The 27044-nt window shown below is 48.0% G+C and overlaps 1 protein-coding gene across 2 annotated transcripts in view; it reads left to right on the top strand.

Moving 5' to 3' along the window:
• The window catches only part of LOC126016963 (signal transducer and activator of transcription 5B), a 131149-nt gene that overhangs the window by 6173 nt on the left and 97932 nt on the right, over positions 1-27044 (top strand). For both annotated transcript variants that reach the window (XR_007498648.1, XM_049779077.1), the window contains exons 3-17: positions 611-700; positions 2032-2206; positions 4304-4434; positions 4544-4695; positions 5188-5343; positions 5609-5788; positions 6207-6294; positions 7994-8116; positions 10820-10912; positions 13541-13747; positions 15555-15649; positions 15733-15863; positions 19324-19494; positions 26070-26121; positions 26413-26520. Coding sequence is in view for 1 of the 2 variants with exons in the window: in XM_049779077.1 (XP_049635034.1) it covers positions 611-700; positions 2032-2206; positions 4304-4434; positions 4544-4695; positions 5188-5343; positions 5609-5788; positions 6207-6294; positions 7994-8116; positions 10820-10912; positions 13541-13747; positions 15555-15649; positions 15733-15863; positions 19324-19494; positions 26070-26121; positions 26413-26520 (1952 nt within the window). In the remaining variant the exon portion in view is untranslated. The remainder of the gene's footprint in view (positions 1-610; positions 701-2031; positions 2207-4303; positions 4435-4543; positions 4696-5187; positions 5344-5608; positions 5789-6206; positions 6295-7993; positions 8117-10819; positions 10913-13540; positions 13748-15554; positions 15650-15732; positions 15864-19323; positions 19495-26069; positions 26122-26412; positions 26521-27044) is intronic.

Here is a 27044-nt window from a genome sequence, read left to right as displayed (position 1 = left end):
GTGAGGTGTTTGCCTTGCACGCGGCTGACCCAGGATGGACTGTGGTTTGATCTCCTGGTGTCTCATATGGTCCCCCAAGCCAGGAGCGATTTTGGGGCACATAGCCAGGAATGGCCCCTGAGTGCCATTGGGTGTGGCCCAAAATAAAAAAAAAAAGTAAATGAAATTTACTGATCCTGGTATTGGTAGTACTGTGTGAAGATTAATGCTCGAAAAGCTGCAGGATTTGTCCTACTGTCCCTAGGCACCTTGTCCCCAGTGGTGGTAGAAGAGAAGCATGTCTTCTGATTGTGCCCTGTGCCCACACGATCTTGTCCCTGGGGCCAAAGAAATAGTACAGTGGGTAGGGAATTTATCTTGCACGTATTAAATCCAAGTTTGATCCCCAAATCTCCAGATGGTCCCACACACACCACCAAGAGTGATAGCTGAGTACAGAGTGAACCCCACACACAGGGTTGAACCCTGAGCACTCAGTCTCGTGTGACCCAAAACCAAAAAAATAATCTAGTCAAGATCAAGGTTGGTCCTTCCAAAAAAAAAAAAAAAAGGTTGGTCCTTCCGAATGGGGAGAAAAAGTGATTGACTTTCTGCTCTTGGCTTCTTCCAGAATACTTACGACCGCTGCCCCATGGAGCTGGTGCGCTGCATCCGCCACATCCTCTACAATGAGCAGAGGCTAATCCGAGAAGCCAACAATGTGAGTGTCTGCAGTGCAGGTACAGGTGCAAGAGTTGGGATGCCCAGACTCGGCCCTCTCTCTTGCCCCTGCTTTGTTATGGTAACTCAGCGCATCTATAGCAGTGTTCCTCAGACGTGAGTCACAAAGCCCAGGATATCCCAGGGGAGATACAAATGAATATCAGGACAGAGCGCCGGAAACAGAATTGGAAAGGGGCCACAGTGGGAAAACATTGAGAAGCACTAATACAGAGGAATTCTATAAACAAAGATTGCCCTGAAGTGCAAACAGGAAATAGCAGGTTAGTCACATCTTACCTGATGTACAGTCTCAGGGAGATAGTAGCTACAGAGCAGCAAAATAGTGCAAGTAACTGAACTGCCAGCTCCTGATGTCAAAGGAAAGGACCTAGTCCAGTCCCTCAACAGGCCAAACCCCACAGGCCCCAAAGGTGTCCCCACTGTAACTTCCTGTTAGGGTCTCCAGATACCACCCCTGAGAGGTTTCACTTCTTCCCTTGTGTCTGTCTGAAGTGAAGACCCAGCATGACTAGTTCACATGGTCTCATCCCCCTAAGTCTGGCATCTTACACAGCCCTTCTGGGACCTTGGGAGGAGTGCTACAGACAGGAAAGCCCAGGTGGCTCTGGGTTTAATGTCTGATATGGTTTCATCACGGACACAGGAATGGGCCTGTTTGGGAGATGCTACGGATTGGAAGTGTCCAATGTGCTTGCTAAAGTGCCTGCCAGCCCACCCGCCCTTCCCGTTCACCTCTCTACCCAAATTTTACAAAAAATGTTTGTGAGAAATGAAGAGAGCAGGGGGAGACAACTCAATGGGCTGAAGCACAAGCTATGCACACAGGTGTCCTGGGGCTCATCCTCAGCATCGAAAGTGCTCACATACTGCCTGGAACAGCCCTTGAGTACTCAACTGGGAGCAGTCCCTGAGCTCCGCTGGATGTGGCCCTAAAGAAACAAAAAAGATGGGCCCGGAGAGATAGCACAGCGGCATTTGCCTTGCAAGCAGCCGATACAGGACCAAAGGTGGTTGGTTCGAATCCCGGTGTCCCATATGGTCCCCCGTGCCTGCCAGGAGCTATTTCTGAGCAGACAGCCAGGAGTAACCCCTGAGCACTGCCGGGTGTGACCCAAAAACTAAAAAAAAAAAAAAAAAAAAAAAGAAACAAAAAAGATGTTTGCATTCCAGACTGAAAATGTGGCTTTGGGGGAGGGGACTCTCAGGTGGTTTCCTGGGCCAGTGCTGGCCTTCTCTTGGGATGAAGGCCAGTGTACCCCATCCCCGTGCCCTGCCCTGTTGCCTGAGCGTGCCCCCTTGTCTCTGCAGGGCACCTCGCCACCCAGCATTCTCGCTGATGCCATGTCCCAGAAACACCTGCAGATCAACCAGACATTCGAGGAGCTGCGGCTGGTGACTCAAGACACGGAGAATGAGCTGAAGAAGCTGCAGCAGACCCAGGAGTATTTCATCATCCAGTACCAGGAGAGCCTGAGGATCCAGGGTGAGCCTGGGGTCCTTTGGTTGTAAGCAAGGACTAGAAAGAAGCTCAGGGTGGCTGAGGAAAGAACTGTTTTTCCATTCAGACACCTTTTGAGGGGCACACCTGGCGATGCTCAGGAATTATTCCTGGCTCTGTGCTCAGGAATTATTTCTGTCCATGCTCAGGGGACCTCATAAGGTTCTGGAGATTGCACTATCCCAGAGTACCCACTATAATATTACTCCAACCCCATTCAGACACTTTTATCTTTCACCTTAGTAGCAGGAATTCATTTGTTTTCAAGACAGTGCTGGGTGGATTGAGCTGAGGAAAGGGTGTGAAGAGCCAGGGCCATCAGAGAGTGGGGCCCTTGGCTTCCCATCATCAGAGAACCCAGCCCCTGTCATGGAAAATCATCCACTCTGAGGATGTGCTTACAGCCGAAGGAAACAGGCAGAGTTTCGTGGGCCTTTGCTATACTGTTAGAATGTGGAACTTTCGGGCCCGGAGAGATAGCACAGCGGCGTTTGCCTTGCAAGCAGCCGATCCAGGACCAAAGGTGGTTGGTTCGAGTCCTGGTGTCCCATATGGTCCCCCATGCCTGCCAGGAGCTATTTCTGAGCAGACAGCCAGGAGTAACCCCTGAGCACTGTCAGGTATGACCCAAAAACCAAAAAAAAAAAAAAAAAAAAAAGAATGTGGAACTTTCTAGGTAGTCAGAGTCAAGGGACTGGGTCTACGGTAATAGACCTAGACCGTCAGGTTTATGTGTAGTCAGGACCACTGCCCTGCAGAAGAGCACTGCATCAAGCACCCCAAGTGAGCCCTGGATACAAAGACCCTGCCCCCTTCTACTAGGCAGTCCAGGGGGTTCTTGGGGACACCTAGTAAGACAGTCTGTCTTGAGGTCGGCAGCGCCCCCTGTTGGCCATGTAAGACCTCAGCGCCTTGATTTGAATAGCTTCCCACTTGCACCTGTCCTGCATCCACAAGACTGGATCCTGTGGAGGAGACTTTGCCCTACTAACCTTTTCTCTCCAGGTATACCTACCGGCCTCTGCCCTCCAACACCAGGTTCAAGGGTTGGTGTTTCTGTTTTGTTTTGTTTTGATTTTTGTTTATTTGTTTAGCCACACCTGGCAGTACTTAGGGCTTACTCCAGGCTCATGTTTAGGGATCACTCTTAGCGGAATGTCAGGAATCAAACCTGGGTCAGCCACTTGCAAAGCCAGTTCCCTACCCACTTTTCTGTCACTCTGGTACCATTGGGGTTTATTTTTATAACTACTTTCATGTTATTTCATAACTCTTGACTTCCACCTTAAGAAGTGGTGGGGTGGGGCTGGAGAGATAGCACAGCGGTGTTTGCCTTGCAAGCAGAAGATCCAGGACCTAAGGTGGTTGGTTCGAATCCCAGCATCCCATATGGTCCCCCATGCCTGCCAGGAGCTATTTCTGAGCAGATAGCCAGGAGTAAACCCTGAGCACCGCCAGGTGTGCCCCCCCCCCAAAAAAAAAGTGGTGGGGCCCAGACCTGGAAGCAGCGGTAGCTTTATCTCTGTCCTGCTGACATGTTGCCTGAACAACTGAAGGGATTGAATGATCTGGAGGGATGATGGTACCTGTCACTCTCCCTCAGAACAACCTTGTCCAGGTCTGGGGAAGATGGACTGTCTGCCAAAGGCCTTTGATTGTCAGTGCTGTGACCCTCATCTTGGGCTTTCCATCTCTGGTTTCTGGGTTGGGTTTTGCTGAGGAGCATACCAACATTCCTGGGGACATGGTGTCATATCTGAAACCCACCCATCAGAGAATCCCCAGATCTGGCTGTTTGGTTTTGCTTGGGGCCAAATGTTTGCAATGCTTAGGGGTTGCTCTGGTTCTGCACTCACAGTTGCTCCTGGGGATGTCAGGGGGACATATGGGGTGTCAGGGATGAACCCCAGTTACCTGCCCACTACTGTCACTATACTGTCACTCCAGCCCCAACTATGGTTATTTGTGATAGGCTGGGGGACACAGAGCAGAGCCCCCCTGACTGCTGGGAGGTTCTCGGGGTTCATCAGGCTTCTCTGGGCACTGGGAGGTCATGGTGTGAATGCTATGGTACTTCCTCAGCCCAGAGATCCCAGCCGGGGCCGCTGAGCCCACAGGAACGCCTGAACCGGGACACAGTGCTACAGCAAAAGCAGGTGTCCCTGGAGGCCTGGCTGCAGCGCGAGGCACAGACACTGCAACAGTACCGTGTGGTGAGTATTGGAGGCACATACAGACCTGCAGGGGTGATGGGGACGGGCCTGCCTCCTGGGAGCGCCCTGCAGTGTTCTGGGGGTCAGTGGCCACTCTCCCTGCCCACAGGAACTGGCCGAGAAGCATCAGAAGACTCTGCAGCTGCTGCGAAAGCAACAGACCATCATTCTGGACGATGAGCTGATCCAGTGGAAGCGGCGGCAGCAGCTGGCGGGAAATGGGGGCCCCCCTGAAGGCAGCTTGGATGTGCTGCAGTCCTGGTCAGTGGGACTGGGGATAGGGGCGGACTGGCCTCAGGGACTCCCACTGTTTTCTCTGCTTTGGAAATGGATTCCCATGGGTGTTCTCGGGGCAGACATGATGAGTCTGAACTTCCTCCAGGAATGGGGTCAGAGCAGGAGTGGCAGCAGAAGATCCAGAGCAGCAGACCTTTTCTTCATGTTTGCCATGTTTCCAGTGGCCACTCTGCTCTACAGGGAGGGGAGACTTGAAGGCGCAAAGGTTCCTGGGTGAGGGGAAGCCAGGTGCTGGGTTCTCACAAATGAAGAACCCCCATGTGGGGACCCAGAGAGATAGCAGCTCGGTAGGGCATCTGCCTTGTACATAGCTGACCCTGGATGGATGGTAATTCACGTCCTGGCTTCCTATATGATCCCCCGTGCCTGCCAGGAGCGATTTCTGAGCATAGAGTCAGGAGTAACTCCTGAGTGTCACCGGTTATGACCCAGTGACTCGGGGCTCGACTCTGACAGGTGTGAGAAGCTGGCAGAGATCATCTGGCAGAACCGGCAGCAGATCCGCCGGGCTGAACACTTGTGCCAGCAGCTGCCCATCCCCGGGCCTGTGGAGGAGATGCTGGCCGAGGTCAATGCCACCATCACGGACATCATCTCGGCCCTGGTCACCAGGTGAGGGCCGCTCTGCTCACTCTGTCTCTGCCTGTCCCTGGATCCCTATCCTGGCCGCTCTGGCTGCCCTGTGATGTCCTTGTCCCCTGGACCTAGTGGCTATTCTCTGCTGCCCTAGGGAGTCCGGGCCTCCCGGGAGCACGGCCCACCCCCACACTCTCCTGGGGTGCTGTGCTCATGCAGGGCAACCTCCCCACCCGAGGGACCAGAGTCCAGTCCAGGCCCCACGTCATGGCCGCATGTCCTGCCCCCTGTGTTTCTGCAGCACCTTCATCATCGAGAAGCAGCCCCCGCAGGTGCTGAAGACCCAGACCAAGTTTGCAGCCACCGTGCGGCTGCTGGTCGGGGGGAAGCTGAACGTGCACATGAACCCACCCCAGGTCAAGGCCACCATCATCAGCGAGCAGCAGGCCAAGTCGCTGCTCAAGAACGAGAACACCCGCAAGTATGTGTCCTTGTCAGTACCTGCCTGTGCGGTGGGACCTTGTGACTCCCACCATCTGCCCCTTTCCTCCTGTCCTTGCCATCTAGCATATGATGCTCTAGGAAACTCTGAACTTGGCTGTAGAGACAGAGCTCTGTCTTTATAGTCTCTGTGAACTTCTCTGTCTTTATAGTCTCTGTGAACTTCTCTGTGAACTTTCTTGGTGCTCAGAGCCAGAATCTTGTACCTCGCTTTTATCAAGATAGGATTTTGGTCCATTTAGTAGATACCTATGAAAGTGTCTTATCTACTTTATGCAGTTAATATTTCTCCTAGGTGACTTAAGCTCTTAACAGCCTCCTTTTCCTCCTCTCTCATTTTATTTTATGCCCATGTGTACTGAGGCTGGCATGGCTTCAGAGTGGCTCTCTCCTTACAGTGACTACAGTGGGGAAATCTTGAACAACTGCTGCGTGATGGAGTACCATCAGGCCACCGGCACCCTCAGCGCCCACTTCCGAAACATGGTGAGGGGGCAGGCAGAGAAGGTCTCATTATCCTCATTCTTGGAGGGCTTGATCTTTTTGTTATTGTTTGGCCACAGCAGTGATCCTCAAGGGACCCTGCCATACCAAGGGTCACACCCAGTGGGTTCAGGGGTTACTCCTGGCTCTGTGCTCAGAAATCATCCTGGCAGGCACGGGGGACCAAATGGATGCCAGGATATGAATCACTGTTTATCCTGAATCGGCTTTGTGCAAGGCAAACACCCTACTGCTGTGCTATATCTCTGGCCCTTAATCATATATGTATATATAGACACACACACATATATACACATATATTTTGTTTTTGTTTTTGTTTTGGATCACACCCAGCAGCCCTCGGGTTACTTCTGGCTCTTTGCTCAGAAATCGCTCCTGGCAGGCTCTGGGGACCATATGGGATGCTGGGATTCAAACCAACGTCCTTCTGCAGGCAAAGCAAACACCCTGACTCCATGCAATCTCTCCGGCCCTTTAATCATATTTTTTAAATGACTTTATTTAAACACTGGGGTTTACGAAGTTATTCATGATATAGTTGCTTCTAGCGTTCTAAGTTCCAACACCAATCCTGCCACCAGTGTGAGATTCCCTCAACCTTTGTCTTCAGTTTCTCAACCATTCCCAAGCTAACCTTTGGGAGTCGCAAAATAATTTATTTTATATTTACTTGTTGCAACTAAATGATAATGGAATTATTGGGGAGGGGGAAACTTCTGTTAAAGAAAATATACCCAAAGTGAATGGAATTATCAAAATTTAGATCAATAATTGATCATTACTAGTAATTCTTCTGTCTGTCCATTGAGAAGTTACTGGGCTGTGGGTGGTACTAACTGAGCCTTATATTACTATTCAGGCTCATGGAGTTACGTTGGTGGTCTTCTGTGTCACTTTTCTGTACAAATTTTTGTTTTTTTTGTTGTTGTTTTCATTTTTTCGTTTGTTTGGGTTTTTTTTTTGTTTGTTTGTTTTTGGGCCACATCCGGCGGCACTCAGGGGTTACTCCTGGCTATCTGCTCAGAAATAGCTCCTGGCAGGCACGGACCATATGGGGGACCGGATTCGAACCAACCACCTTAGGTCCTGGATAGGCTGCTTGCAAGGCAAATGCCGCTGTGCTATGTCTCCGGCCCCATGTAAAAAAATTTTTTTTGTTTGTTTTTTGTTTTTTTTTTGTGGTTTTTGGGTCACACCCGGCAGTGCTCAGGGGTTATTCCTGGCTCCAGGCTCAGAAATTGCTCCTGGCAGGCACGGGGGACCATATGGGGCACCGGGATTCGAACCGATGACCTCCTGCATGAAAGGCAAACGCCTTACCTCCATGCTATCTCTCCGGCCCCCTCATGTAAAAATTTTTGTGATCCTACTGGGCTGATACTACTCTGAAGTTTTAAGGTATCACGTGATCTATAGTTCTGGAAAGAATTTGGTGGCTTGGCAGTTTGATAAGGTTCAGTTGCAGAGCTGGGCCGTTTCTGTCTGAGGGCATTAAGTGTGACCAAGAGGTGCTGCCAGGCCATCATGCAGAAAGGTGGTGTCTGCCTCCCCCATTCTTAAAATGCCCCAAAGTTGTCAGACCACACCAGTCTTCCTGAAAAAAAAAGCCAACAGTCCTTCTTTTCTTAGGGGAGCTGGAGCCGAGCTGCTTTTCTCTTAATCATTGTTCTCTCCTTTGCAGTCACTAAAACGCATTAAGAGGTCTGACCGTCGAGGAGCAGAGTCAGTGACAGAAGAAAAGTTTACAATCCTCTTTGAATCTCAGTTCAGCGTTGGTGGAAATGAGCTGGTTTTTCAAGTCAAGGTGAAGCTCTTCCTCAGCATGTGTGTGTGTGTGTGTGTGTGCGTGTGTGTCTGCATCTTCGTGCACACTTGCACGCACTCTCACAAAACAGTTGTTCCCTCTCTTTGTTGTTATCACCAATGAAAGGCTCCACACTTACCGTGCTGCTTGAACACTTAGCTGCAGTGCTATTTGGGGGTCGTGCACTTCCGTTGTGATATACCAGAGATCACAAAGTGTGTGGCACCAGGGATACAGCTTGTAACCTCAGAGCTGCCAGGCAGGTGCTAAACCAACTAAGTAAATCCTGGGACCCCCATAAGCACAAAAATATGTTGATGTGTCAATCTCTAGTTTTAACTGTTGATGAAAGGGATGGGAGATCTAACAGCTGTCATCCTTAGAATTATTATTTCTTTTCTTTTCTTTTTCTTTTTTTTTTTGGTTTTGGGCCACACCCGTTTGATGCTCAGGGGTTACTACTGGCTAAGTACTCAGAAGTTGCCCCTGGCTTGGGGGGACCATATGGGACGCCAGGGGATCGAACCTCGGTCCTTCCTTGGCTAGCGCTTACAAGGCAGACACCTTACTTCTAGCGCCAGCTCATTGGCCCCTTCTTTTTTTTGGTTTTTGGGTCACACCTATCTCTCCAGCCTCAGAATTATTATTTCTTAGACTCTTAAAATTTGCACAGTGGGGGCTGGAGAGATAGCACGGAGGTAAGGCGTTTGCCTCTCATACAAAAGGTCATTGGTTCAAATCCCAGCATCCCATATGGTCCCCCGAGCCTGCCAGGACCAATTTCTGAGCATGGAGCCAGAAGTAACCTCTGAGCGCTGCTGGGTGTGACCCAAAAACAAAACAAAAAAATATGCACAGTGACAAACTGAAATTGCTTGAGCTGAGGGTCAGCCATAATTAAGAGAAGCATAAATTCGCAGGAGGAATTTGATTCACAGCTGTTGTGAAGAGTTAGCCATATTTTTATTTGCTGAAGATCTGTTGTTTATTATTTTATCCCCCCACCCTGAAAGGGTCTCTGTGTATGTTTGTGTCTGGGTGTTTGTGTTTTCTGTATTGTTCTCCGTGTAACTTTGAAAAAATTCTATTCTTCAGCAATACCAGAAATCACGTAACTTTGGGAATAATCTGAAATCAGGGCCAGAGACATAGTGTGGGAACACATGCCTTGTACACAGTTGACCCCAGTTTGATCCCCATCACCACATGGTCCCTAAACATCACTAGGTATAGCCCCTAAAGGCCCATTTGTTGTGGCTCTGGAGGGCCTCCAGCGTTTCTAGCATAGCTTAGATATCACCCCACCACAGGGCCTGAGAGGAATCCACAAGCCTCCTGAGCAACACTGAGGAGCCAGTTCCCCCAAAATAACTTCAAAATAAAAGTATTTCAAGTCTCACACTTCCAGGACTATTACAGGGCTTTGAAGCCTTTCAAGCATCCAGTCACCAGTTCCAATCTTTGCCCCTCCAAATTGCTGGTGTGTCACATGGGCCAGACAGGTCTATTGCCTGCCACCTCTGCTGGTGCCAGCTATTCTCAACTGCACCACAGCCAAGGGTGTGCCAACTCCACTCAGTGGGGCACAGTCCTCGGTGAGCATCACAACTTTAAAGAATGAATGAGAGCCACAGCCAGTAAGTATGAGCTTCATGGAAAGCTAATAAGCTTCACATCTGTAACCTGTGCATCTCCATTGACTGTTCCCCAGGGACCAGAGCGATAATACAAAGGATAAGGTGCTTGCCTTGCATCCATCTGACCCAGGTTGGATCCCCAACACTCCATATAGTCTCCTGAGTCCTGCCAGGAGTGATTCCTGAGCTCAAAGCCATGAGTAAACCCTGAGCACAGCTAGTGTGCCCCTCCAAAAAAAGTGTGTGCTCCACATGACCAATGTGTACTAACTAGCTCCCCAGTGCAAACCTTCTGATCCCCACCACCACATGTATGAGCACCAATCACCACCACAACATCAATGATGGGAAGAGGGGGAGAGAATATAATAGTGAAATAGGTTTTTTTTTTTTTTTTTAAGAAAAAAATAGGGGCCGGAGAGATAGCATGAAGGTAGGGCATTTGCCTTGCTTGCAGGAGGACGTTGGTTCGAGTCCCGGCATCTCATACGGTTCTCCTGAGCCTGCCCAGAGCAATTTCTGAGCATAGAGCCAGGAGTAACCCCTGAGCGCTGTCGGGTGTGACCCAAAAACCAAAATATATAGGTTTTAAAATGTCAAGCCCAATTCATAATAGGAGATACATTTTTTAATAGGAGGTACATTTAAAGTAAGTTTAAAAATGAAATATCTCTGAGGTTGGAGCAATAGCAAAGCGGTAGGACATTTTCTTTGCACGCAACCAACCCGGGATGGACCCAGGTTTAATTCTCCAGCATCCCACATGGTCCCCCAAGCTTGCCAAGAGCAATTTCTGAATGCAGAGCCAGGAGTAACACCTGAGCGCCGCCAGGTGTGATCCCAAAACCTAAATCAATCAATAAATAAATGTTCTGTTAAAAAAATGAAATCTCTGTGTTTATGTCAGCACAAAAACTGCTCTTCCCAAAGTCGTTCAGAATCTGTCTTTGAGGATGTTGCAGACTGAAAATTGAATACAAGTGAACTGGAGGTGCCAGAGCAGAGCATCCTAGCAACGGAGGTAGGTGAAGCCCCCAGGTGCTCAGCTCTCTTCTGGGCCTTTCAGACCCTGTCACTCCCGGTGGTGGTGATTGTGCATGGCAGCCAGGACAACAACGCCACAGCCACTGTTCTCTGGGACAACGCCTTTGCAGAGCCGGTGAGTGGAGTTTCAGGATCTGGGAGCCTCCCTCACACACTCACGAAGCCCTTCCACAGAGCAGCCACGAAATACTGTTTGTGTTTGTGGGAAGCAAAGAGATGAGTGGAGAGCAGCAAGAGGCATTGACCATAATCCTCTGGCCTATGTTAAGATCATCACCTATGGCCTTGGACACCTCCTTTACCTCCTGGGCCCCAGTGAGGACACATGGAGAGAACTTGAGCACTCTCAAGGCTCGGAGGGGTCATTCGGGGCCTGCTGAGGCCTCACTCTTAAGTTAGTGCTGCATCAGATATGGGATCCTTGAGTGGAACCCAAAAGGAATCTGGTACTCCCTTGGGCACAGGGTCACCAGGGCTACCCCTGCCAGTGCTCAAGTGAGGCAGGGCCTGCAGTGCCAGGGCTGGAAGCAGGTCCTCACCTCCTCTGAAGCCCCATCTCTGGTCCTCAGGCAGTTACTTTTCCTAAATGGTTATGTCCCATCTTCCTTGCAGTCAGTGAGACTGACATTGAATATGATATTTAATGTTAGGGTCTTGAGGGGGTTGGTTGGGGGTTGGTTTTGTTTTGGGGCCACATTTTATAGTGCTTGAGACTTAATTCTGACTCTATACTAGGAGATACAGTACTTGTACTTCTTGCTGTGCTCAGGGCACCATATGGGGTGCCAGGGATTGAACCTGGGTTGGCCTCATGCATGGTAAATGCCCTACCCACTGTACTGTCTTTCCATCCCTGATACTTAATGTCTTTTTCAAAACTTCGACTCTAGGATCCCTTCCAGGCTCATAGGCAGAATCAGATGCTTTACCGAAAGTATCAAATGGCTTCAGTGATTGCACAGGGATTAGGCACTGGCCTTCATGTGGCCAACCGTGATTCAATCCACATCACTTAGTGCATTTCCTGATGAGCATTTGTTTTCTCATGGGGTGAGGGTCAGGTATTGGATGTGCAATGCCCAGCTCTTCTCAGTCTTCCTAACTGTACTCAAGAATCACTCCAGGCAGTACTTGGGGACCAAATGTAGTACTGATTATTGAACCAGAGTTGACCATGTGCAAACCAAGCACCTTAAACCCTTGAACTATCTTACCATCTTTTTTTATTTGTTTTTATTTTTTTGGTTTTGGGGTCACATCTGGCGGTGCTCAGGGGTTACTCCTGGCTCTGCACTCAGAAATCGCTCCTGGCAGGCACAAGGGGACCATATGGGATACCTGGATTCGAACCACTGTCTGTCCTGGATCAACCACTGGCAAGGCAAATGCCCTACTATTGTGCTATCTCTCCGGCCCCTGAACTATCTTTCTGTTCTCACCATTTAAGTTTCTTTCATATATATATATATATTGGTTTTTGGGTCACACCCGGTGATGCTCAGGGGTTACTCCTGGCTTGGGGGACCATATGGGACGCCGGGGGATTGAACCACGGTCTGTTTTAGGCTAGCGCTGGCAAGGCAGACACCTTACCTCTAGCGCCACCACACCGGCCCCTCATTTATATTTTTTTAACAGAAATTAAAGTCTTAGGGCAAGATTACAGTGCTTTGCAAATGACTAATGTAGATTCGATTCCCAAAATCACATATGGTACCCTATCCCTTTCGGAGTGATCCTTGAGCACAGAAACAAGAATAAGCACTGAGCACTGTTGGTGTGTGTCCCAAAAGCAAATGCACTTGGGGCTGGAGAGATAGTACAGTTTGGTAGGGCATACGCCTTGCATATGGCCAACTAAATTCAATCCCTGAAATCTGGGGCTGGAGAGATAGCATGGAGGTAGGGCATTTGCCTTTCATGCAGAAGGACAGTGGTTCAAATCCCGGCATCCCATATGGTCACCCCCGAGCCTGCCAGGAGCGATCTCTGAGTGTAGAGCCAGGAGTAAACCCTGAGCACTGCTGGGTGTGACCCAAAAACCAAAAAAAAAAAAATCCCTGAAATCCTGTATGGTTCCCTAGTACTGCCAGAAATAATTCCTTAGTGCAGAGCCAGGACCCCTGAGCATTACTGGAAGTGACCAAAAAAAAAAAAAAAAAAAAACCCTACCCCTCAAATGAATTATTGTAAAGAATGCATCAATGAATATAAGTGTGCCTATATGTATATTAGCATTTACAATAATTTGCATGTATAGTTATCAAAAATTGCCTGTTAAGTTTTCTATCATTTGTAACACATTATAATCAATGAAATACTATGATTAAATCTAATATAAAGCAGTTTGTGCAAAATTTGTATTCAAGGAACTGGAGAGATAATATAGGAGTTAAGGCAATTGATTTGCATGCAGCCAACCCCAGTTCAACCCCAGGCACCACATAGGGTCTTCTGAGCCTCACCAAGTTGCCTGAGTAGCCCCAAGCTCTGCCATGCGCCTGCATTGATTGGACTGTGAGTTCAACTAGTCATGTACAGAACTCTGACTTTACACAAAGGGATCTGAATTACCTGAGAAGGTGCTGGAACCTTCTGCTGCTCAGTGCTGCTTCTCCCAGCACAGTTGGAGCTTGTCCTTAGACTGGGCAGGCACATGTTTACGACAGTTTTTTGCCCTCAAGAATAAGTCCTATGACTTATACTCCACCTCTTATTCTCCTCTTATTCTCTCTCCTCTCAGGGCAGGGTGCCTTTTGCCGTACCCGATAAAGTGCTGTGGCCACAGCTCTGTGAGGCGCTCAACATGAAGTTCAAGGCTGAGGTGCAGAGCAACCGGGGCTTGACCAGCGAAAACCTAGTGTTCCTGGCGCAAAAACTCTTCAACAGCAGCAACGGCCACCTGGAGGACTACAGCAGCATGTCCGTGTCCTGGTCCCAGTTCAACAGGGTGAGGGGCCTGGCTGCCAATAATATCACCACCACCCCCCAACACTTCCAGAGTCTCTGTCCCCTGGGCCTCATCCTCATGTTTCTAAGAAAATGTGCCCAAATAGGAAGCTCTTCAGTAGGCAAACAGAGATCACAGACCTTTACAAGGGAAATTACCCCTTTGAGAATTTTAAGTATTCTGGGCTTTGTGTGCAGCCGGCACATGATTTTTCTATAAGGAAACCGAACAAAGCAAATGGTACCGTGAGTCAAGGGAAGCAAAGCTTTTATAATGATCTGCACATTGTCTCTGATGCTCCCTGGACTGGAAGGCTGAGAAAGGTCCTCTGAGGATTCTGGCCACAGGAAGGCCACTACCCTTCCTCTAGTAGTGTTTTCCCAGGCAGTCTTGGCATGATGTTGAGGGGAGCTCAGTAGTAGCCTCTGGTACCATTGGGCTACACTTTCTTTTTGCATAAAGAAGGTAGATGGGGTAGCTAGAGGGATTTTTTTTTTCTGGAAAGGGGGTAGACCAAATATATTTAGAACCTCTGCTCTAGCATAGGGGAATTCACATGTCATCTGGCGTATCTTTGACTTGAGCCTTTAGCTTCTGTTACTCACACTTGCATCTCCAAGTATGTTAGATATCCTAGGCCCCAAGTCCGTGGTGTTTATTCAGGGAGCATGGTAGCTGCTTGGTGAAAATTTGCTGGTGGTCAGAAGAGATTTCAAAGGGCAAGGAACTTCATTTCTTTTTCTTTTGTGTGTGTGTTTTTCTTTGTGTGTGTGTATGTGTGTGTGTTTCTTTTGTGTGTGCGTGTGTGTGTGTGTGTGTGTTTGTATTTGGGCCACACCTGGTGACGCTCAGGGATTACTCCTGACAATGCATTCAGAAATTGCTCCTGGCTTGGGGGACCATATGGGACTCCAGGGGATCGAACTTCGGTTCGTCCTAGGTTAGCGCTTGCAAAGCAGACACCTTACCGCTAACACCACCACTTCCGGCCCCTTGCTTTCTTTTCTTTTCTTTTCTTTTTTTTTTTTTTTTTTTTTTTTTTTTTTTTTAGGGGAGGGTTTGGGTCATACTTGGTGGTGCTTAAGAGTGGCTCTGCACTCAGAAATCACTCTTAGCAGTGTTTGAGGGATCATATGAGATGCCGGAGATAGAACCCAGGTCGCATGCAAGGCAAGTACCATCTGTACTATTGCTTCAGCCCCTGGCCTCACTTCTTTCTTAAATCACCTCAACAGCTTTGAAAATTCCTAATACCTTTCTAATACTCTTCATCACATGGTGGATAATTATGTGTCCAGAATAATGACTGAAAAAACACTGAGAGCCAAGGGAAATAGTACAGGGGTTAGAGGCACTTGCCTTCTGTGCAGCCTATCTGGTTTGACCTCTGGCACCACATATGGTCTCTGAAAACTGCCAGGAATAAGCTCTAAGCACTGCCTGATGTGGCCTCAAAACAAAAGAATAGGGCCGGAGAGAGTATGGAGGTAGGCTGTTTGCCTTGCATGCTGAAGGACAGTGGTTCGAATCCCTGCATTACATATGGTGCCCTGAGCCTGCCAGGAGCGATTACTGAGTGTAAAACCAGGAGTAACCCCTAAGCGCTGCCGGGTGTGACCCAAAAAACAAACAAACAAAAAAGAATAAAACCTCTAAGGAGGACCCTCAGAGTTTGTTTTGAGGTCACCCCTCTCAGTGCTTAAGGGGCCTTGTGACACCAGAGATCAAATTCAGGTGCCCTGCATGGAGCCTATTGGGTTCTCTCTGGCTTGTGTTTATTGATGTATGATGTATATTCTCCCACCAGGAGAACTTACCTGGACGGAACTACACATTCTGGCAGTGGTTTGATGGTGTCATGGAAGTGTTAAAGAAACATCTCAAGCCTCATTGGAACGATGGGTGAGAATCCTTGTTTCTCCATCCAGCAAGAGAATAAAGGTCTTTTTGGCACTAAAAGTTGACACTCTGGCTTTGTGACTCAGGGCCATCCTTGGCTTCGTGAACAAGCAACAGGCCCATGACCTGCTCATCAACAAGCCCGACGGCACCTTCCTGCTGCGCTTCAGCGATTCAGAAATCGGTGGCATCACCATTGCTTGGAAGTTCGACTCTCGTGAGTGGCCCTCCCTTTATACCTTGACTTAACTTCCTTTGTTGCAAAATTACTCGTAAGGATTTATTGAGTGCTAATGGTTATTGGATCCAGTACTGACTAGAGAAGCACAAATGTATAGCCATGATTCAACCACCTCTGTCAAACTGCATTCTGAGACCTCAAGGCCTCACCCTGGCAAAGCCACCAGTAGTGCAGTGCCCTGTTCAGAATCTCTGATGCGGGCCATAGCAATAACACAGAGGTAGGGCATTTGGCTTGCACACAGCCAACCAGGTTTGATCCCTTATGTCTCATACGGTCCCCCAAGCCCACCAGGAGTGCTAACTGAACAAGGAGCCTGAAGTAACCCTAAGCACCACTGGATATAGTCCCAAAACAAAACCAGATTCTGATGTTGGACCAGAAAGAGAACTTGAAAGGCTGAGTATTGCTTTGCATGCAGAAGACCACGGTCTACCCCCAGTACCACATGGGTCCCCAAGCAACTCTGGGAGGTGTGGCCCAAAAAAGCAAGCAAAAAACATCTGATACTTCCTTTTTGAAGTGTTTCCTCTTGCTAACCATAAGCTTACTCCAGTGAAAAATTACTTTATTCAGTAGAATAGAAATAATATGCAATTTTGGGGCTGGAGCAGTGGCACTAGTGGCTCTGCCTTGCAAGCACTGACCTAAGATGGACCACGGTTCAATCCCCCAGCATCCCATATGGTCCCCAAGCCAGGAGCGATTTCTGAGTGCATAGCCATGAGTAACCACTGAACGTCACCAGGTGTGGCCCAAAACAAAACAACAAAACAAACAAACAAAAAAAGAAATAATATGCTATTTTAATTATTTATTTTTCCTAACATAGGATATTATTAATGATTCTACACAAGAATGTTTCTAACCTTCAAAGTAATGTAAAAGTAGCTTAATAGTTTGTTTTTTTAACCTAGAGGTTTTTTTTTTGTTTTGTTTTAGTTTGGTTTTTGGACTACACCTGGTGGCGCTTAGGGATTACTCCTGGCTCTGTGCTCAGAAATCACTTTTGGCAGGTTCAGTGGACCATATGGGATGTTAGGAATTGAAACCAGGTCTGTCCCAGGTCAGCCTTGTGCAAGTCAAATACTCTTACAACTATATTATTGCTCTGGCCCTGACCTAGAGATTTTAATGATTGCTGGATAGATAGTATAGTAGGTAAGGCACTTGCCTTGCATGTTGCCAGTCCAGGTTTAGTTCTTAGCATCCCAAATGGTACCCTAAGCTTGTCAGGAGTATGTGTTGGACAGAGTGTGCCCCCAACTAAAATAAATAAACCAGGATTGTAAGACCAGAAACATGAGCCTAAAGGGAGTCCCAGATGCAATCCCTAGAACCATATGGTCCTGCAAGCATCAAGTCAGGAATAGCCGTGAACACAACTGGATCTGGCCCCAAAATTAATGTATTGGAGGGTGGGGGCTTGGGACACACCTGGCATTGCTCAGCGCTTACTCCTAGCTCTGCACTCAGGTCACTCCTAGTATTGCTTGGGGGACCATACAGGATACTGGGGATATAACCTGGGCCTACTGGAGCAAAGCAAGTGTTTTACCTCCTGTGATATCTTTCAGGCCCCGAAATTTATTTCTTAACTTTTTCAATTTAGAGCCAGTAGATAGTAAAAGAGATAAGGCAGTAATTGCTGGTTCAGTCTGATCCCTGTTCAATCCAGAGTACCACATATGGTCCCCTGAGAACTGCCAAAGTCTATTCTGAGCACAGAGCTAGGAATAGCCCCTGAGCACAACTGCATATGGCCCAAACACCCCACCCCAGCCCTTGTGTCCCCTTGCAAATTTTTTTCTCATTTAACATTTAAACATTAACAATTAGTTTAAGGGGCCGGGCGGTGGCGCTGGAGGTAAGGTGCCTGCCTTGCCTGCGCTAGCCTAGGACGGACCGTGGTTCGATCCCCCGGCGTCCCATATGGTCCACCAAGAAGCCAGGAGTAACCCCTGAGCGTCACAGGGTGTGACCCAAAAACCAAAAAAAAAAAAAAAAACAATTAGTTTAATTGATGTTGGCATGTTCATAGGTGTCTCACACTTGAATATGATTTAAATAAACACAAACTTCCATGAAAAATATTTTCAGGGGCGAAAGAATAGCACAGCGGGTAGGGCACTTGCATTGTATGCATCCAACCCAGGTTCAATCCCTAGCATTCCATATGGTTTCCCGAGACTACCAGGAATGATTTTCTGAGCACAGAGCCAGGAGTCAGCCCTGAGCACTGCTGACTGTTATCCTCACCTCCAACCCCTGAATTTTTTTTCATTGTTTTTAGTAGCTCTCATACATCCTCAGGTTATGGGATGTATATTTGTATATACATGTATATATGTACATATGTCTTGTATATTTGTATAGGGAGCCAAGGAGTAGGGCCCATATGAACCATTCCTCCAGAGAGGTGTGGTACCCTTTTAGATTTGAGATTAACCTGGGATCCTTGGATCTCTAAGGAAATGGTGTGTACATTACCTGCTTATTTACCCAGGGGGGGGTATTTTTATTTATTTATTTATTTATTTATTTATTTATTTATTTTGGTTTTGGGGCCAAACCCTGCGGTGCTCAGGGGTTACTCCTGGCTGTCTGCTCAGAAATAGCTCCTGGCAGGCACGGGGGACCATCTGGGACACCGGGATTCGAACCAACCACCTTTGGTCCTGGATCGACTGCTTACAAGGCAAACACCGCTGTGCTATCTCTTCGGGCCCTTATTTATTTTTAAATAATATATTTAAACATTATGATTACAAACATGTTTGTAGTTAGGTTTCAGTCATAAAAAGAACACCCCCCCTTCAACAGTGCAACCTTCTAACACCAATGACCCCCATCTCCCTCCTTCCACACCCCCTGCCTGACTTCCAGAAAGGCATTTTACTTTTCTCATTCATTACCATTGTCATGATAGTTGTTAGAACCCAGGGGTATTTTAATGCTACCTGATCTACTGTGATTATTACTAAATGGATATTGGAATGGGGAGGCAGTTTTCTTAGTTTTGAGGCCACGCCTAGTGGTTTCAGATCTTATTCCTGGCTCCAAGCTCAGGAATCACTTCTGGTGATGCTCATGAGAACCATATGCTGCACCAGTTATGGGTCAGTCACGTGCAAGGCAAAAATGCCTTAACCCTGTGCTATGTCTTCTACCCTGGAGAGATCATTTCAGAGAGGAGTTTTAATGTTTAGGAGTTGTTTTGAGGCCACACCCAGCAGTGCTTTGGTAATGGTTACTCCTAGCTCAGGGATAATTCCTGGTGGTGCTTAGGGGACCATATGGGATGACAGGATCAAACCCAGGTCAGCCACCTGCAAGGCAAATGCCCTCTCTGCTTTACTCTAGCCCCTATATAGAGAATATTTTTCAGATTTTCTGTTCAGCACTCATGTCTCGAACATTTTGTTTATTAATCTAGAGGAAAGAATGTTCTGGAATCTGATGCCGTTCACCACCAGAGACTTCTCCATTCGGTCTCTGGCTGATCGTTTGGGGGACTTGAATTATCTTATCTACGTGTTTCCTGATCGGCCAAAAGATGAAGTGTACTCCAAGTACTACACACCAGTTCCATGCGAACCTGCCACTGGTAACAATGTTCGCATTCTGATTTGCTTCGTTGTGATATTTTGAATTTGTTTTCATTATGTGTGTCTGTGCATGTCTGTCTTGCATGTTTCAGCATTATCCAGTATCGATATAAATCTCTGACTGTATTTTGGAGGGGCCCACAGCTAGCATTGCTTTTGTATATGAGGTGCCCCATTCCATAGTATGCACTCCAGCCCCTGTGGTCTTTCTCTGGCCCTGTGCTTTATTTTTCAGATCCACTATAGTAAATACATATGCACAACCCCCAGGTATCCAGTTGAAGTAATGAATTGCTTTGAGTGCAAACTTCGATTGAACATTAGGGAAATAAGAATTGAGAAGATATGTTTTTGTTTCTTTTTCTCTTTCTTTTTTGGTTTGGGACTACACCCGGCAGTGGTCAGGGGCTATTCCTGGCTCTCTGATCAGAGTGAGGTACCAGGGATTTGAACCGGGATTGGCTGCATGCAAAGCAAGTAGCTTGCCTCCTCTGCTAGCTCTCCTGTCTTATTTTAAAGTCATTTCTGAGCATAAATGTACCATGAAGGGACCAGAGCAATAATATAGCAGTAAGGCACTTGCTTTGCACATAGCTGACCTGGATTCAGTCTCTAGCACTACATAGAGTGCCCAAGAACCACCAGGAAGGATCCCTAAGCAAAGAGCCAGGAGTAAGCCCTGAGCACCACCATGTGTGACCCAAAAACAAAGTTCTATGTATTTGAGACCAGGGATATGGCTCAGTGATGGGCTTTGTTTTCGTGATGATTGGGCAACACCTAGCAGTGCTCAGTTTAATCCTGAGTCTGTGTTCTAGAATCATCTCTGGTGGGGCTGAAGTACTGTATGTGGGGGTGCTAGGGACCGAATCTAAATGAGCTACATGCAAAGTAAGTGTATGTTGTACTGTTGCTCCAGCCCCTGAATGGTAAGCTTTGGGCTTCAAGCCTGGCACTGACGGGGGGAAAAAAAAAAAGAAAAAAGAAAAAACAGAAAAATATGGGGGAAAAAAGTTGATATCACAGATATTTTTATTTCAAATAAAACATGTTATACTGTTTCATGAACAGCTGTATAGACCCGAATTCTTCCTTCCAGATGAAACCTACTAAGTGCACTTTGCATGGAAGTTACAGGCTAGGAGCAGAAGGACAGTAAATGAGTCAATGTATTTATTCAGTGGTAGATGCTATGAAGACAAATAAGGAAAAGAAACGACCCAAGATGGGGATGCAGTGACATTCCAGGAGAGGAGAGGTTTCTCTGAGGAGGTGATGACAGACTGGATCTGAGTGAACTCGGGGACCAAGTCACACAGCCCATCCATGGCAAAAACATTCTGGGCTGAGGGAACAAGCACAAAAGTCCTGTAGGATGTGTTTGGGCCCTTGCACGAGGTGCAAGTAAGCATGCAGAGAGTCAGGCAGGAGAGGAGGGAGGGAGAGTATGAAGAAACATAGTCAGGTCTGTAGGCCAGTGAAAGGCCGGGAGCACCCTGTGTCAGCTCTGTGACCTGGTGTTGTGTGTTCTTCACCTAAAAGTAGATCATAGAGGGGCTGAAGCAATATCATAGCCAGTATGGCACTTACCTTACATGCAGCCTACCTGGGTTAGATCCCCAGCATCCCATTTGGTCCCCTGAGCCTGCCAGGGATAAATTCTGAGCACCGACCAGGAGTAACCCCTGAGCATGGCCAGGAGTAACCAAAAAAATTAAAAAAAAAAAAAAAAAAAAAAACAGAAACAAAAAAAAAAAGATACAGGCCAGAGAGATAAAATACACATGGCCGACCCAAGTTCAATCCCTGTTACTCCATATGGTCCCCCAAGCACCATTAGGACTGATTCAAAAAAACAAAACAAAATCATAGGTCCCAGGCTGTATATCAATGATAGAGCACTCTGGGTTTGATCTTTGGCTTCCCCCCAAAAAAATAACAGGCATAGTTACAGGTCAGTGAATAATACATGTGCCACACATTAATGGTTGCATAAAATTTCATTTTATGTTGATTTCATGGCTGATTATTTAAAGTACTTAGAATTTGTTATTCCTTTTTTTTTGTAATGGTTGATATAGCTATAACCTAATTAGACATGCATTTCATTCTCTTATTTCCGTAGGAAAAATTGTTTTTTTTCCCTCTCTGTCTTCCTTTCTCTCTTTCTGTCCCACCCCCGCCTTTCTCCCTCTCCCTTTTCCTTTCCCTCTCCCCATCTCTCCCACTCTTTCCGTACCCCCACCCCCACTCCATCACCCTCTCCCCCTTTCTCTCCCTCTCCCTCTCTCAAAGAGAGAAGGAAAAATATTAGTTTTAGTTTTGGTTTTTGGGCCACATCAGCAACACTCAGGGTTCATTTCTGGCAGTGCTCAGGGGACCATATGGGATGTAGGGGATCGAACCTGGGTTGACCACTGCAACGTAAGGGTTCTACCCACTGTGCTATATCTCTGGCCCCAGTATAAATTTGGTAAAAGGTATCTCCAAAGGTACACATACTTTTTGGCAGAGTGAGGAGTAGGGTTAGGGTTTTAGCCACACTCAATAGTGTTTAAGGATCACTCTCAGCAGTGCTTGGAGGAACTTAAGTGATGGTAGGGCTCAAAGTCAGCAGATACAAGGCAAGAGCCTTACTTGCCCTTTGTGTTGTTTCTCTGGCCCAGTATGTGCTTTATACTCATTTTTTTGTTGCTATCGTTGTTTTGACCACACCCATTTGATGCTCAGGGATTACTCCTGGCTATGCTCTCAGTAATTGCTCCTGGCTTGGGGGGACCATATGGGACACCAGGGGATGGAATTGCTGTCTGTCCTAGGCTAGCGCTTGCAAGGCAGATGTCTTACCTCTAGGCCACCGCTCTGGCCCCTCTTTAGACTCATTTTGATACCTCTTTACATTGTTTGTACATTGTTCTCCAAGTATAATCCTTTATTTTCTTTTTGCTTTGTATTTTGGGCCATACCCAGTGATGCTCAGATTCCTGGCTCTATAACTCAGTATTCCTATTAGCTCAGGTGACTATATGGGATGCTGGAAATCGAACCCAGGACAGCCATGTGCATGGCAAACACCCTATGTGCTCTAGCCCCCACAGAATCCATTTTTACACCCAAAGTGTCTGTTGGACCCATCAACACCGTCAATTTCTCCTTCTTCCTGTCAGTCATCTCTGGCCACGTTTCAGGCTGGGGGGAAGATGTATAAAGTCATGAGGTCAGAGAGATAGTTTGTTTTTGTTTTTTGTTTTTGGGCCACACCCGGTGATGCTCAGGGGTTCTGTGTGGTCAGAAATTGCTCCTGGCTTGGGGGACCACCTGGGGCACTGGGGGTTTGAACCACAGTTTGTCCTAGGTCAGCTTGTGTGCAAGGCCAACACCCTGCACTATCACTCTGGCCCTGAAGTCAGAGAGATTGTATAGTTGGTAGGCAATGGACTGCGCCTGGCCTACCTGGATTCAATCACCAGCACTCCATGTGGTTCCCCAAGCTCACTAGAAGTGATCACTGAACTCAGAACCAGGAGTAAGCCCTGAGTACCACCAGGTATGGCCCAGAAGCAATTGTAAGATGAGATTATAGGATGGCCACAGTCAGGGAAAGAACCACAGGTCCTGGTGTGTATTGAAGGCTCAGCGTGGACCAGCAATGTTGTGAGATGAGTTCGCAGAGCAGCTCATCTGCTCCTGCAAACAGGCCCATGAATAGGAACTGCTGCCACACACCCCTTATGTGTGGGGACCTGGAGCAGAAAGGTCTAAAGACTTTTCACCTCACTAGAAAGTAGCCAGGCAGTCTCTGAGCTCCACTTTCCAACCCAGAGCCTCCATGTCTGGTTGCACTATATTTTGTATGAAGTATGCTCCTGGCTTGTTGTTTCCTTTTTCCTTATTTTGTTTTGTTTTGAGTGCATCATATCTGGTGAAACTCAGGGGTTACTCCTGACTCTGAGCTCAGCAATCACTCCTGGCAGGCTCTGGGGACCATATGGATGCCGGGGATCAAACGCAGATTGGCTGCGTGCAAAATGCCCTTCCCACTGTACTATCGCTCAGGCTCTGAGTGATAATAAGTATCTTATTACATAGAGTAATTTTTTCTTAGCATATCATTATTAACAATGGCTATATTTTGTTGATAGGTTATATATGACCTTTTCCTCTACAGATTCTGTCTTTTCTATCTTGTTTTCACACCCTTAGATGTTGGTTATATTTCCAGTGGAGGTAATAAACCCATATATTTTTAGATTTATCTTGTATTTAGTTTTATTTTGTTTCTTTTTTTGTTTGTTTTTGTTTTTGTTTTTGGGTCACACCCGGCGGTGCTCAGGGGTTACTCCTGGCTGTCTGCTCAGAAATAGCTCCTGGCAGGCACGGGGGGACCATATGGGACACCGGGATTCGAACCAACCACCTTAGGTTCTGGATCGGCTGCTTGCAAGGCAAGCACCGCTGTGCTATCTCTCCGGGCCCTATTTTTTTTTCATTTTTAATACTGCTTTTTTTGTTGTTTTTAGTATAACTTATCACAGTTTTTCATGTTTCTTTATTTTTTATTTTTTGTGTTACTTTATTTTTTTTTTTTTTTTTTGGTTTTTGGGCCACACCCGGTGACGCTCAGGGGTTACTCCTGGCTATGCGCTCAGAAGTCGCTCCTGGCTTGGGGGACCATATGGGACGCCAGGGGATCGAACCGCGGTCCGTCCTAGGCTAGCGCAGGTAAGGCAGGCACCTTACCTTTAGCGCCACCGCCCGGCCCCATTACTTTATTTTTTTAATCAATCTGTTTCTCTGTAAAAAAGACACAGAGAGCATAAAATAGTATGAAATGATGGTGTCTACCATTTGGGGCCTTAGAAGAGCAGACTAGAACACAATTCGTGAAGCATGTAGCATTTTACTGACTCACACCGTGCCACAGAATAGTTCTGCATGCTGGGGACTGTCTTCATGTCACATATACTAAGTGAAGATCACCTGATTCCTGGAGTCAAGTTCAGGACACGAGACTGCAGCCCTCAACAGCAGGCCCACAACCCTTAACCAGTTTTTGCCCTTTTGAAAAGGTAACAAGAACTCCCCCCAAATCACATTTAAATTTTTGTTTGGTTTGGGGGCCACACCTGGCAGTACTCAGAGCTGACCCCTGGCTCTGCACCTAGGGGGTCACTTCTGGTCTGACTGTGGGAAACTGAGTTGCTGGGATCAAACCTCTGTCAACTGTGTGAGGCAGATGCCCTCCCCGCTGTGCTATCTCTTTGGTCCCTCTCAATCAGATTTCTAGAAGGTTTTACAAATTGGGGGGGGGGGTCCAAATGACCCCCCCCCCAAGGATAGTCCAGAGGAACCGCAGGTGAAAATCATGTAGAGGGTCAAAGTATGAGACGAGGAAACTAACTGCTAGGATGGAGAGGAGGGGGTGATGGGAAGAAAACTAGATCAGAAGGGGGCCACTGTCAGGAGAGGTTGAGTGTAGTGTTACAGCCCTTAAGATGGGCTTGGATGGTGGATGGAGGCCTTTGTTCTTAGGCCCCGGCCACGTGGTTCCATCCCCCATTAACCAGCGGGTCTGGGTCCAGGAAAGCAATGGTATTGAACTCACTCACAGGCAGGCTTCCAGAGGGATAACATCTTTATTCAGCCCTAGCCAACAGATGTGGCTGCTAACCATTTATACATTCAGCCCTGCATTCTCACTTCTCCCTCAGCCATAGCTCTCCTTCCAGGTAAATACCAATTCCTCTCCATCCTGGCCAAAGACCTCAACCCTCTCTGGTCAAAGCCTTATCTAACCTTTCCAAGACCCCTCCCAGGAATGGGCGGGGTCTTGCAGGTAAGATCAAGTTACCCAGGAAGAATGGGGGGATGGGGCCACAGGCCCCTGCACATCCCAGAATGGGTGCTGTGGGAGAGAGGCAGCTCCAGTTGCAGAGCACCGGGGAGTGGCAGGGCCCCTGTTACCCCCCAAACACACCCCCTTCCTAAAGGAATTGGCTGGGCTCCCTGGGCAAGGTAGGTTTGTGACTAGTTCCTGCCTCTCTGATGCTCATGTTTTCCTGTGCACGTCCCGACAAGAGTGTGGATATCCCTCATTGGTCCCAGGGGGTGGTCATTAGTCCTCTGGTTGGTCCTATTTTAGGGGAATTGTCCCCTTGCACTGAGGTGCGCCTTCCATGCACGCGCCTCCTCTACTTCAGCTGTGTCAGTCCCCTCAGCCCCTCTACTGTGTTTCCATATTTCAGCCATCTAGAATGTTTTTCTTTTCCAGTCAGTACACAATTGATGCTGGATTCTGGTTTGCTTTGCGGTGATCCCTGCCTATGGCTTGGAGACTTTGTTGACTTATCCGAGCCCACGGGCAACACAGCCTCAGCTCGAGGTTTCCCTGTGGAGGTTGCTCCAGGCACAGCTCCTCCTCACACACTAGAACATGAAGTGCTTATGTTGCAGGTGGTTGCCCCACCATGCACCTAAGAGCACTGCCAAGAGAGGCATTTGTTTCTTCATGTGAGATTTGTTTGTTCACACGAGAACTTGAGTGCTCACCATCCCTGTTTCCCCCCACACACAGCCAAAGCCGTGGACGGGTACGTGAAGCCACAGATCAAGCAAGTGGTCCCTGAGTAAGTGGTCCTGGTTCAGCCCAGGCTCTCCTGCAGCTTCTGGTCCCCTCCCTGACCCTGCTCACTTCTGTCACCTTCCCATTCACCCACAGGGGCTGGAGGGGGACCCAGCGCACCCTCTTCCCACCAAATCCTGACTCAGTCCTGGGGAGGGACCCAAGCTTGGTCTCTATGAGGGGCTCCTACCCAGTCCTGCTGCCTTAGCCAGGGGGCCTCCGTCCTGCTCCCCTGATGGAGCCTGACAAAGCCCCACCACCAGCCCTCCCTGAGCCCCCTCTGCTTCCTCCACAGGTTTGTGAGCGCCTCTGCAGACTCTGCCGGGGGCAGCGCCACGTACATGGACTCGGCCCCCTCCCCTGCCGTGTGCCCCCAGGCTCACTATAACATGTACCCTCCGAAGTAGGTTGTGTTCTGGGAGGGGGTGGCAGGGCGGGGTGTTGGCTGCTGGGTCCAAACCTCAGAGCTGCTCTGTGCCAGGGCAGGCCCAGGAGGGAAGGAGAGTCTAAAGAATGTGGGTAGCGGGTCAGTGGCACTCCCATACTGGTCCCTGCTCCGCACTCTCCCAATTGAAAAGACTTTGCCAGGGCCGAGTGGTGGCGCTAAAGGTAAGTCATCTGCCTTGCAAGCGCTAGCCTAGGATGGACAGCAATTCGTCCTATATGCCCCCCTCCCAAGCCAGGAGCGATTTCTGAACGCATAGCCAGGAATAACCCCTGAGCATCACCAAATGTGGCCCCTCCCCGCCCCAAAAAAAGAAAAAGACTTTGTCATGTCTAAAGACTGGCAGGGTTTCTTCTAGTGTGACTCCCAGAATCTGGGCCAACCAGCGGGGGGCGCTGTTTCAATCTAAGTTTTTGTTGTTTTTTTTCTTTTGGTTTTTGGGTCACACCTGGCAGCACTCAGGGGTTACTCCTGGCTCTACG

Source organism: Suncus etruscus, chromosome 1, assembly GCF_024139225.1.
Source record: "Suncus etruscus isolate mSunEtr1 chromosome 1, mSunEtr1.pri.cur, whole genome shotgun sequence".
Classification (NCBI taxonomy): Eukaryota; Metazoa; Chordata; class Mammalia; order Eulipotyphla; family Soricidae; genus Suncus; species Suncus etruscus.
The sequence above is the reverse complement of the archived record's forward strand: the minus strand, read 5'-3'. Positions and strand labels throughout refer to the sequence as shown.